At 36.1% G+C, this 12,773-nt stretch overlaps 1 protein-coding gene across 1 annotated transcript; it reads right to left on the bottom strand.

Moving 5' to 3' along the window:
• Positions 1-2,662: 2,662 nt before the first annotated feature.
• On the bottom strand, positions 2,663-9,199 carry LOC306862999 (peptidase inhibitor 15-A-like). Its single transcript, XM_079406133.1, has 6 exons — positions 9,052-9,199; positions 8,187-8,513; positions 7,305-7,423; positions 7,017-7,149; positions 6,234-6,349; positions 2,663-5,641 (listed from the first exon to the last, which is right to left on the bottom strand). Exons 2-6 carry the CDS (start codon positions 8,463-8,465, stop codon positions 5,506-5,508), a joined length of 783 nt encoding a protein of 260 aa, XP_079262259.1. The 5' UTR covers positions 8,466-8,513; positions 9,052-9,199; the 3' UTR covers positions 2,663-5,505.
• Positions 9,200-12,773: the final 3,574 nt, after the last annotated feature.

Genomic DNA, 12,773 nt, shown 5'->3' with positions numbered 1-12,773 from the left:
AATTTGGGTTGCTCTAAAATAAAACAATGTCCAATTTTGTTGGATACAAACGAGTGCACAATGAATCTTGTAATTTACACAGGTAGGGTATTTTTCTTGCAGCTGCAGTTTTGCGTCTGAGGAGTCTCTTGTTTAAGGACATGAAACATTAATTTCCACTTGAGCTGGACTTTGTATGGATTTTACAAAAGCGCGCTATTAGTCATTTTGACCTGAGAGCTTAAATCAAAACAGGGCTGTATTGTACAAGCGTAATGAGGCATATGAAGCAATGAAGCAAGTGAAAAATCAGAACAGAAATATACTCAATAGAACCTATAATTAATAATGAATTATACAGTTAAATATAATGGAACATAATTAATTCATATAACAATGTTGACAACTAATTTAACTTCCTTGATTCAACATTTCCAAATGAAACAGGATTTGATTAAATCCATACTAACTCCTGTGTAGTTTAATTAGACTCACTATATGTACAACCTCAATTAAGGAAATGTTGGGACGTTTTTTTTTATTTTAATAAAATGAAAACTAAAAGACTTTCAAATCATATGAGCCCATATATTTTTCACAACAGAACATAGATAACAAATGTTTAAACAGAGAAATGTTACACTTTTATCCACTAAATGAGCTCATTTCAAATTTGATTTTGAAAATATTCAGCTGGGAGAACATCTATCAACTAATTAAGTTAATTGACATCAGGTCTGTAACATAAAAGGGAAATCTTAAAGAGGCAGAGTCTCTCAGAAGTAAAGATGGGATTGTGGAATACTTTAAAAACAATGTTCCTCAACGTCAAATTGCAAAGGCTTTGCAAATCTCATAATCTACGGTGCATAACATCAAAAGTTTCAGAGAAACTGGAGAAATCTAAAGAGGGGGGATTAAAAGTTAAAAAGCCAACATCTCTGATGGTATGCGGGTGGATAAATGCATATGGTATGACAGCTTGCATGTTTCGGAAGGCACTATGAATGCTGAAAGGAATATAAAGGTTTTAGAGCAACATATGCTCCCCTCCAGATGACATGTATTTCAGCAGGACAATGCAAAACCACATACTGCAGCTATTACAACAGCATGGCTTCGTAGTAGAAGAGTCCGGGTGCTGAATTGGTCTGCCTACAGTACAGATCTTTCACTTATAGAGAACATTTGGCACATCATTAAACAAAAAATATGTCCAAGATGACCACAAACTCTTCAGCAGCTGGAAACCTATATCAGGCAAGAATGGGAACAAATTCCAACACCAAAACTCCAGAAACATAACCTCGATTCCCAGATGTCTTCAAACTGTTTTGAAAAGAAGAGGAGATGATACACCCTGGTAAACATGCCCCCGTCCCAACTATTTTGAGACCTGTATCAGGTATCAAATTTGAAATGTGATCATTCTGTGCATAAAATTGTAAATTTCTCAGTTTAAACATTTATGTTATCTATGTTCTATTGTGAATAAAATATTGGCTCATGTGATTTGAAAGTTTTTTAGTTTTAATTTTATTCAAATGTAAAAAAAAAAAACGTCCCAACATTTCCCGGAATTCAGGTTGTATGTATACAAAAATGTGACAATAATATTTCACAATCTGTTTTGTTGCAGCATCATTCTAGTGCTTTAAATTATTACTTAAGTGCTTTTTCACATTTGTCTACACCCCAAACCAAATAACGACAAAGCAAACAAGCAAACAATACGTTTCTGATAACTTTTCAAATTTATTAAAAAGAAAAACAAATTCAAAATTACATTATATTTATGATAATATATTTATGATATATTTAATATATATTATTTTACCCCAAAAATAAAATATAGCATTATATTGAATTCTAAAATGTACTTCAGCAGTATCTCTTTATATATATATATATATATATATATATATATATATATATATTTAAGAATATGTAATATAATACATTTTTAAATACATTTTTAGATATATTATCTGAATATTTTCTTTGTACATCATAATGACTTGTGATGACTGTGCAAATTTATTAAAAATGAAAAACTGAGATAATTACATTGCATAAATATTCACACCCTTATCTCAGTACTTAGTTGGAACACCTTCAGATAGTGCCTTAAAGCCTTAAGTGTTTTTGGGTATATTACGACTGTCACATGTTTGAGTTCCTGTTTTTGAGTTTTGTTCCTGTCCTCATTATCAGTTAGTCACCTGTTCCTTGTTAATTTACTCATTAATCCCTCGTTTGGTTAGTATTTATAGCCCTGTCTTTCCCTGTTTCTTTGTCCTGTATTATCTTGAGTTAATGTGTGTGTGGTTGTTAGTTCTCCTGGTTATTCTCCTGACTTTTGAGTTTAAATTTGAATTAAAGGCTGTTGATTTGGATACCTCCTGCGTCATGCGCTTATCTACAGCCATAAGCATTGCAATGACAAGCTGCACATCTGCTTTTGGCAGGCCAGTAATGATGTTTGTCTGAGGATGGGGATCAGAGTTTCAGGACAGAAGCAGACGAAAATAGACTTTGTCACCCTTTCTGTTTGCTACACAGTAGGAGAGAATCAGATGACATGTTTGGCTAGTTTCCCCATCAGTTCCATCAGATTGTTGTTAGCAGGAAAGGAAAGTCTTTTGAGAGGAAGTGCATTATTACATTTTGATTAAAGATTATTAAGACTAACAATTTTTTTATTTAAAACAATATGAATGAATCAATAAAAAACAATTGTGCACAATAAGACAAGTATAAAAGCTAGTGAACGGTTCATTTTTTATGCCTGACGTAGCCTGCCCATTCAGTATTACTGTACACCCACTTCATCCTTCCTGTGAAACACTACCTTTTTAATGTTTTGGCATATTTTCTGCCAAGCTACCGCATACCATAAGGTTTAGAAAAGGGTACGATGACCTGTTATTCTTTGTATGCCATTGGCAGGAATCTGCCTTTTCTCACAGCTGGAAGTCTGTAGAAGAACAGCTGTGTCTGTCCAATAGATCAAAATATTTATGGCATCATATTTCCCTGTGAAATCTGCATACTTCTCCTAAATCTGCTGAATTTGGTAGCGGTGAGAATCTGTCTGCCTGCTCGCCCCACCCTCTCCTATTCAAATGATAAATAAAGGGTTACTGAAATACAGTTGCCATTTATGTACTGTATATGATGTGTTAACAATAGGTGCAAATACACACATTTAACATTATGCTCATTAAATCTAGTACCATTACTTGTTTAGCACATTTGAGAAAAAAAAATAAAAAATCAGAGGTCTGCAAGGACATATTAACAGTAAGAGATGCAGTCTTTGACCAAATTAAAAACAATATTTTACAGAACAGAATTTATGAGAAAATAGAATTTCAATAAATGAAGTCATGTTGACCAAGCTGAAGCTATGGGGGAAAAAGGGATAAATGGCTCTTTATATCCCCTCCTCCATGTCCAGATTACTGCAGAGTACTGCCTGGTAGATTTCCTAAGTGCTTGTGTGATGCAGTTCAAAGAGTGAAATCTACACAATGCAATAGTGTGCCACTGTAATGCATGCATTGTAGAGACTATACTGCTGAAATCATAAAATGTATATACATATGATAAAAATCACCATTTAATGACAGCTTTCTAAATAAAAACATTTAAAAAAACATTTTAAGGTGCACTTACACATCAAACATGTTTCCATGTTAATCCGCCTCAACATTTCATGAGGGTCCAGCATGATTAGCCATCTCACTAAATGCTCTTTCTGGGGTTGCAAAATGCAGTTTTTTCCAAATTATTTTTAATAAACATTCCACGATTTCTAAGCCCCAAGAACACATTTGTAGGCTTTAAGCATGTGGAAACCTTCCAAAAAGGAAGACCCAAAGCAAAGCATTACTAAGAATGCAAGTGAGTGTATTCAAACCAGCGAAGTACTGTTGTGTCCCAGCTCAGTTCAAGAAGAGCTAGCTTAACATCTGAACTGAAGCACCAAAAAAAGTCAACCTCCAGGGTTAATAGACATGACATCACACAAAACAGGCTGCATGAACTAAAGTAAATTGATTGCATTGATTTAAATGGATAGTTCACCCAAACATGAAAAATTATTTACACACCCTCATGTTGTTCCAAAACTACATGAACATAAAAGAACATACTTTGAAGAACGCTGGTAACCATACAGTTATGTTTCCTATTGACTTCTATTGTATTTTTAGTCCATTCAATGGAGGTCAATGGAAACTGAAACGGTTTCGTTGCCAGCATTTTTCAAAATATGAAAAATGTCAAAATATGTCAAATTTGGAACGACATTAAGATAAGTAAATGAAGACAGACTTTCTTCTGTGGGACACACAATATGTATAGCAGAATGTTTTAGCAGTTTCTGTGTGTACAATTAAAGTCAATGTGTTCCAAAACTTTCAAACTACAAAAAGGACATAAAGGAGGTGGGAAATTATTCCATATGACTTTTTTTACTTTCATAATGTACACAAAAACAGCTGAAAAGTTCTACAAAATATATTTTGTCTTTCACAAATGAAAGAAAGCCATATGAGTTCAGAACGAGTAAATCACAGAATTTTCATTTTGGGTGAACTAGCCCTTTAAGACCATTAAAACTAGTCTAGCACTATAGAAAATTTGCAACGTTAGACTTGCCAACAAAGCCTGATGGGAGTTTTGGCAATTGCGCCTTGTGTTCTCTGAGTACAGTTAAGCCCTGTTCACAACAAGAATGATAACTATAAAGATTTTTTTTTTTTAAGTTATATTTATGGACGTTTTCTGGCTTTATTGGGACAGGACAGTAGAGAGCTGACAGGAAAGCATTGGATGGAGACAGAGGAGGCAGGATCGGCAAAGGACTTTGAGACCGGAATCAAACTTGGGTCGCCATGAGCGCAGTTGTGCTGTATATTGGCGCACTAACCACGAGGCTATTGGCGCCAACATCGTCTGTTTATTCTAAGTGCATGCTCGTCTGCCTCTTTAAATTCGAGATCGTTATAGCAGGATGGATTCTGATTGGGTGTCAATGTTTGTATATCGCTCATCAGGTGGAAAAAAAACAAATTGTTCTGAAAGAGAGTCCAACGATATCATTTCTCTGTGCCTTTACCGTTATAACTGTGGTGTGGACTCTGCTATTCTTTAATATGGGGAACAATTTTTAGAACTATATCGTTATCTTTATAGTTATCGTCCTTGGTGTGAATGGGCCTTTACAGTTGAATACTGCAAGCACCAATCATGTCTTGACAGATCACAGTAGAGTCCCTCTCAGGAAATAAACCATTAGGTTTATGCACAAAACAATATAATACATGGTATAAACATTGAAAAATAAGTTATGTACATATCTTTAAAAAATGCTGCCTTGCAACCCATGGTCCTATATGGCCCATATATTAATAAAAGAAAAAAGAAAAAAAAAAGAAAACCAGGGTGTTACAGGAATGTTGTGCAAATTCCCATGAGGGACAGTGTATCTGTGATGGGGCATGTGCATTCTGTCTGTGTTTATTTAAACCAGTGCAGGTAATTGGAGTTCACAGCAGGAAAGCACATGTTGTTACTGCATGATCCTCCATAGCTCGGAGGGCACATGGAGCAAGGAACACCTACTTTATAAGGGGCCTCACCAATCCAGTTCCCCCTGTAAACAACAATAACAACAACACTGTCAATGACACACCAATGGACAAAATGAACCATACAATTTTTCATACTGGAAAGTGTGCTGTATGAGGTGTTTGCTAGTTTGAAACGACCTTTGACAAAAAAAAATTACTAGACTACAATTCCATTTCTAACTGCGTTTCTATATTGAGAAGACAAGCTTTATATCAATCTGGATCTACTTTAACTATCTCTCAGCTAGCAAATCGGGTCTTAACTAGAGTTTATAAATAACTTGCTCTGCAGTAGCCTAAGAATTTTCTCAAGTGCGCCGCCTCAGAAGACTGAAAAAAGGAGGTCACAAGTCAGTCACAAGTCACCAGCCACACAAGATTATGGTGCTTTGATTCTGGAATTAGAGGCAGAATTCTGCTAAAATTCCACATGAGTCAGGAATGCAAGAGGTCGTCTAGGTCTTTGAACCAAAAGGCCCCATGGATGTCCATGTCAAAAATGTTTTTAACAGAGATGTGTCAGGTTGCTATCTTAGCCTAATTATGTTACTGAAGAGTTTCATTCTTGGGTTTAGCAGTTTAGCTTAGCTAAAGCACAAGAAAACATACACTTACTTTGGAGAATAGTTGCACACCAAGTATGTTGCCCTCTTCCATACTGAGCCCCAAACATTCATATTATGGCATGTGTTGATGGCACATCCTACTTTATTTGAGCTTGCCCACACCATCTGGTAAAAACAAGCAACGGTCAAATTTGAATGATATTTACCACCGTTCAAAAGGTCTCTTATGCTCACCAAGGTTGCATTTTTTAAAATAAAAATACAATAAAAACAGGAATATTTTGAAATATTATTTTAAATTGAAAATAACCATGTTCTAATTTAATATATTTTAAAAAGCAATTTATTCCTGCGATGGCAAAGCTGAATTCTCAGCAGCCTTTACTCCAGTTTTCAGTGTCTCATGGTCCTTCAGAAATCATTCTAACATGCTGATTTGGTTAAATATTTCTAATTATTATCAGTGTTGAAAACAGTTGTGGTGCTTAACATTTTTGTGAAATCGGATATATTTTCCAGAATTGTTTGATGAACAGAAAGTATATATAAGTATGTATGTATATATATATATATATATATATATATATATATATATATATATATATATATATATATAAAAGCGCATTTCTTTGAAACAGAAATATTTTAAATGTCTCTACTGTCACTTTTGATCAATTTAATGCTTCTCTGCTGAATAAAAGTATTCATTGAAAAAAAAAAAAGCCACACACACATATATAAATATTAAAATAAATATTATATGACCCCAAACTTTTAACCCTTTGTGTAACTGAAGAAATTAATTATACAGACATCATCATAATCAGCTCACTTGTGTATAATGAGTGCACATTGGCCCGTAGCACTTAAGGGGACATCTGGGATTGCAGTCTCGAGGATAGGGAAAAGAATAGTCCTTCACTTCATCATACCAGGGCTTTACCAGCTGCAAAATGGACCTGTATCTGTAAACAATCCAAACATAGCACCAAATCTCATTATGATGTGATGAAATGCCTTCCTTGCTCTTTCAGGCCCAAATGTACAGTATATTGGTATAGTGGAAAATAACCATAGGAAACATCACTGATCATAAACTGGGAATGGTGAAGATGCATACCTTCCTGTTCGAACTGAAAGGTTCTGTCCAAGAAATCTAAGAAGATTGGGAGGACCATGCTCCCAAATACACATGGATGCCCACTGTTCAGCCGTCTTTGCAAGAGTGTCATCCCAGACCTGAGACATGTAATACACTTTTATTAGTCCACTAAAATAAATTAAGTTTATTAATTGCATAATTGAAGAAATTATTCATTTTAATGATGGGTTTCTTAAAATTCCCACCCACAGAAATGAAATTATGTCCACAATAGGAAGATCAAAAAGCAAAGTTTATCCAAACAATAACAATGATTTTATTGATTATAAACCATGGATATGCATTAACAAATATTAATTTTATGCTGGAAAATTTAGTTGTATTCACCACAGTAGATCATTCAATAAGATTTACCCCTTTAATCTTGGTAAAATCTGAGAATTATTAAAGAAAATCTAACATTTGGATCTACTGAAACATATCTGATACAGCATTTCCCATGACTGTGCACTTTTGGAAGTATTTCAGTGCTTAGCTGTAGTCTTAGCACATTGATCTATGCTGCAGAGGATCTACTCTGGTGGTCCGAGCCAATTAAATCTGCTCAACAGCTGCTGGTGCCAAATGGACACAGAGAAGTATGTCATTTCTGCATCCTGTGATGAGCGCCGTTACATGTGCAACACTCACGTGTCCAACTACAACAGCAGCAATGTGCTTTCCAGGCAAAGTGCCAGGTAATTATACAATTAAATAAATAAAACAACTGAACCCAGTGAACTGCTGTGAGGGTGTAGAGCAAAAGTTCAAACAAGCAGAATTTTTTTCTAAGTCCAAACTGCTCCTGATTGTATCATATGCTACTTGTTTCAAAAATGGTAATTACTGTAAGTAACTTACCATATATTCCATGTTTGAGGCTGGGGGGAAAACTTTCCCTCTGACTTTATTATGGTAATCAAGTATCGCAAGCATATCGTTCTGGGAAATATAACGTTTCCATCTGGTCTTGGGAAGGTTTGCGGCCTCGCTGAGATATTTTGGAGGCGCAGAGCCAATATCAGTGAAATTGGTTGCTGGAAGAAATGAAGAGGCAGTGGGACTGAAGGCTGCCAGTGCACTTGCTCCACAGGATATACACAAGAGCAGAATGTCAATAGCCAAGCGGTTTTCATTCATGATTGATGGCTGGGATGTGGCGAGAGGTTTCTATTCCTTTTGCACAATCTGCATGTGAAACATAAATGATTCCCATTCATTAGAGAATACAATAAACTGCATTATGTCATTTGACCCTTCCTGTACCATAGAGCCAACACTATAAACACATTTTTATCATTATTGTATCTTTGCTTTCATTTTTTTCAGAATAATTTATACAGTTTCTACTCGATTGTATGAGTTTTCAGAACTAATTTTCTACATCAGTAATTTAATTCATATTGATTGTAAAAGTGCAATGAACTTATGCAGGATTTAACTGACACCACTTTTCAAAATATTACTGTCTTCAAAATTACTGTCAACATTAGCAACCAGTGTCTTAAAAAAATGACTCACACACGCACTTTTAAATCATTTAAAAAGATGACTGAACATTCATTTAAACTTGTATTGATTTTTGCAAAAGGACTTAGCATAAATTTGACATTTATAGAAATAAAAACGGTTTTCCTTAAAATAAACAGAAACATGAAATTCAACTAGTCATAACATACAATCTAAGCAGCTATAAAAGATTGCTCATGCACAAAAATGTTCCTACCTTCTCAGAGAGGCTAGAGCAGCATGTGGATATAAACACGTCCCCTTATTGCCCGAGTCTGTCCAGCAGCAGCTTTGCTTTGCTTTGCTTTGCTTTGCTTTGACTCTCTGTGAACTCGAGAGCTCTTTCCCTCTCCCTCTCCCTCTCCCTGCTGAGAAGCACTGCGGGTTTATATACGGCTGAGGTACCGGTTCAGGAAGTGTTCCAGCTTTGAAGGTGCGCGGGGTTCCGCCCCATCCGTCACCTGAAGCATGACATCATATGGGACTTAATACTGCGTTTATTTTATCTATTTCCTGGCAGATCCAAGCAGGCTTAATCAAAACATCTGCTTTTAGTTTGCACAGCCGGCGTGAGTAGAAAAGAAAACATAAGATAAGCAAGTGAATAATCCGGTGACCCCGAAATGCAGTTTAGTCCATTGCGATGGATAATAAAGAAGAGGCTCCAAATTAACAAATATATGAGTATTAATAAACCATGGAGTGTTGTAACTAATTTTGTTTAAATGCCTGTAACTGTTTTCAGGTACAGGGTGTCTTAGATATTAATATAATGGTCCGATATTTATTTACTTCAAATGAAAGTCTTAATCTACAATTTATCATTCAGTTGTGTAAATTATTAGTACAAAAAGCACAAAGAGTGCTGTTGTCACAACCTACCACCCTTGCAAATTGGTTGTAAACTACTGATGTAGCCTACTGTTTTAAAGTAAAAAAAAAAAAGATGGCCCTTGTTTGTGTGGTAAACTAGGACTTTATCCCCCGGTTTCACAGCCAAGGTTTAAGATAGTCCCAGACTAAAATGCATGTTTGAGCTGTCTCAACTGAAAAGATCTTGCTCTGACATATCTTAAAATATGTCAGTGTCATTGTTCTGTGTCAAGATGCACACCTTAATGTTTTCTTCTAAGGCATTTTTGTAAAAGTTGCTTGAATATCTTAATTTAACTAAGGCCTAGTCCAGGTTTAAGTTAAAACTACGGATTCACAAAACTACTGGAATAACTAGGAAGCAGTGTGTGATATGCAACACTTCAATAAACAAGAATGTAAAACAGAGTAATTTTTTGCCTGTTACTTTGTTTTTACACCAATTTTTGCATGGTTCAGTGTTTTTGAACAAATCCTTTAATAACTTCAATAAATAAATCCTTCATATCCCATTTATATAAATTGTTTTATTCCTGAAGTGTTTTTTAACAAATCAAACAAGTGAATAGGCTTGTTAGAGATTAGCTAAATCTGAGCAAAACTAATCACCTTGAGATGTATGCAGGTAAGAAGTCTGTCCGAGTGTTGTCTGATTTATGTAAAAAAAAAAAAATCTCTGAAAAGTGTTTTTCAATGAATCAATGAACAATCACTCATTGTCTGCGCTGATGGCCTCGTGGGCAGCGAGGTTTGAGTCCCGGCTCATGGACCTTTCCCAATCCCACCCCTCTCTCTCTCTCATACTTTGTTTCCTGTCCACCTGTCCTATCTCAATAAAGACATAAAATGCCAAAAATATATATATTTTTAAACAAAAGAATCACTCATTAAGCCGCCACCTACTGGTGTAACCCACAGAAAAATCCCCACCACCATTTCACAAACTATGTCTGCCTGGAATTACACAGACAAGTGAAGTGATATAAACAGTGAAAAGTCCCAGTGCTGTTGTAGGTTTACACTTGGAGTGCTGCTCAACCAATTAGATTTGAGGACCGTCAGGTAATACAACTCAAGTCATGTGGGTCTCCTATACCAAATTATGCCTAGCATCCATATGCAGTGTTATTCTTTTGTTAATCAATCACTTAAACAGAGTTTGTTTTTAAAGACAATAAACTGGTTTAAAGGTCTGTCAGTTAGGCTGCACCATAAAGTATATAGTTACAATACAACAATAGTCTTATACTGGCTTAAATGGTCAGTAATTAGGACATTCAAGAATAAATGGGGGAAGTCCAGCAGTTTTATACTTTAAGGCTATTGCTCTCCACATTATTTTCTTTGTCTTATTTATAATAATTCATTAGATTGCACTTGTTCAGCGTCAGAGTCAAGCCAATCCAGTGTGCCATAGCAGTTAGTGAGCCAAGAGCAAAACCCCCTCAGCAGTCGAATCATTTTCTTTGGCAGCCAGAGGACAAATTAAAGCAACGTGACGCAGAAGCGGCCCCATCCTCCACACAAACAGCAGTGGTTTCCAAACTTTCTTGGAAGTGATAGTCTTCAAGAGCTAGAATAGTGAGAAATGAAGCCGACATACAGCTACATTGTGAAAGCTGTTGTTTTTTATCGGACAGTCTGTGCTCCCTGTGGGAAAATCATAGTGTTAGATCTACTCCATATGCCTAGATTGGTTCACCATTTAAAAAGAAATGTCAATTGTGCCATTACAAGTCAAGTAACATCGACAGTCAAAACAAATTCACCCTCCCCCTGCGTCAAAACATCAACCTCCATCAGCAGGCCCATCCAAATTTAGTGTGAACATACTAATAAACAGCCTTTACCATGAACTCACTGCACCTGTCCTCATTTTACTGATGCACATTGGACAGATGTTCATTTATGCACACCACACGCTTCGGCCATCTCATTTAACAGAAAAGATATCTGTCGTCTCCTTGCTTGACCAAGGATTCATTCCTTGTGTTGTTGTAAGACAAGGGAATATCCATTAGCCATCCAAAAATGTGGTCTTCTTATGTTATTTCAAGTCTTTCAGGTCTCTCAAATCCAAATGTTAATCTATAACATCAACAGTCACCACTGCCACACGTAATTAGACCATGTTTAATGATCACACAGTCAAACAAACAATCACTTCTCATTTGTGGGGGATAGTCTAAGAGTAGAGGACTGTTACGGAGAAGCCCACTCTTTTCAGACAGAGCATTTATTTACGTATTGCCTCATTCCAAGTTTCCCCTCACACTCCCTCTCAGTGGCCCCGCGGAAGCTCTGCTGATGCCAACAGGGTTAGACGCAAAAGAGGCTACACATGATGGAGTTCATCAGTGTGCTTTCGGCCCATGCGTTCAGACACAGACTCACAGCTGTGAACTCCACCCGAAGGCTTTAGTTTCTTCTCTGGCAGAGAACAGCATGTCTAGGAAAATCACTTAGCAGTCATCGGTGTGTGAATGAAACTAAAACACCGCTGCCTCCAGACTAGCAAAACCAGAGTCTGCCCTCAGGGGTCAGATTTGAGAGCTACGCTGCAGCTGTGATTTGATTCGAACAGTCACTGAGAATTAGTTTTTGTTTGTAGTCATTGAAAGGCCCAGACTTTCAGAGATATTTTCCAGTGTGGAAATCATTAGTATGTTTTGTGCTTAAAAACTGCCACATCCAGTTCTTATCGAGATGATATATAGACGTAAGCATAAGGTGGAGTGTCAATACAAAGAGGCTTATCTATGTCATATCCGTGTATTATGATATGTCCATATGTTTAACATTGTTTTTTGGCCATGTTCAATCTTTGTCTTGATGTTACTGCATGGAATTAATACCATTATTTTCAAGAAGCAAATCTTGTTTGATATTTCACAGTGCCTTATAAAATTTCCACTCAATTTAGTGTACACTGTCGAAGCCATATTGAAGCTGTGTGGGCAGTGCTCTGACATAAAGTGCAACAGAGATTCCATTTCTTCCTGCCTCTCCATTACTGTCCTGTAAATAAAGACAAAAAATGAAAAAAAATAAAATAAATAAAATACA

Source organism: Barbus barbus (assembly GCF_936440315.1).
Source record: "Barbus barbus genome assembly, chromosome: 44".
Taxonomy (NCBI): Eukaryota; Metazoa; Chordata; class Actinopteri; order Cypriniformes; family Cyprinidae; genus Barbus; species Barbus barbus.
The sequence above is the reverse complement of the archived record's forward strand: the minus strand, read 5'-3'. Positions and strand labels throughout refer to the sequence as shown.

Coding starts and splice junctions, on each gene's coding strand:
- LOC306862999 (XM_079406133.1), bottom strand. CDS start 8,465: ATGAATGAAAACCGCTTGGCTATTGACATTCTGCTCTTGTGTATATCC. Junction 7,424..8,186: donor CCTCAAACATGGAATATATG/GTAAGTTACTTA, acceptor TACATGTCTCAG/GTCTGGGATGACACTCTTGC. Junction 6,350..7,016: donor TGTGCACTCATTATACACAA/GTGAGCTGATTA, acceptor TGTTTTTACCAG/ATGGTGTGGGCAAGCTCAAA.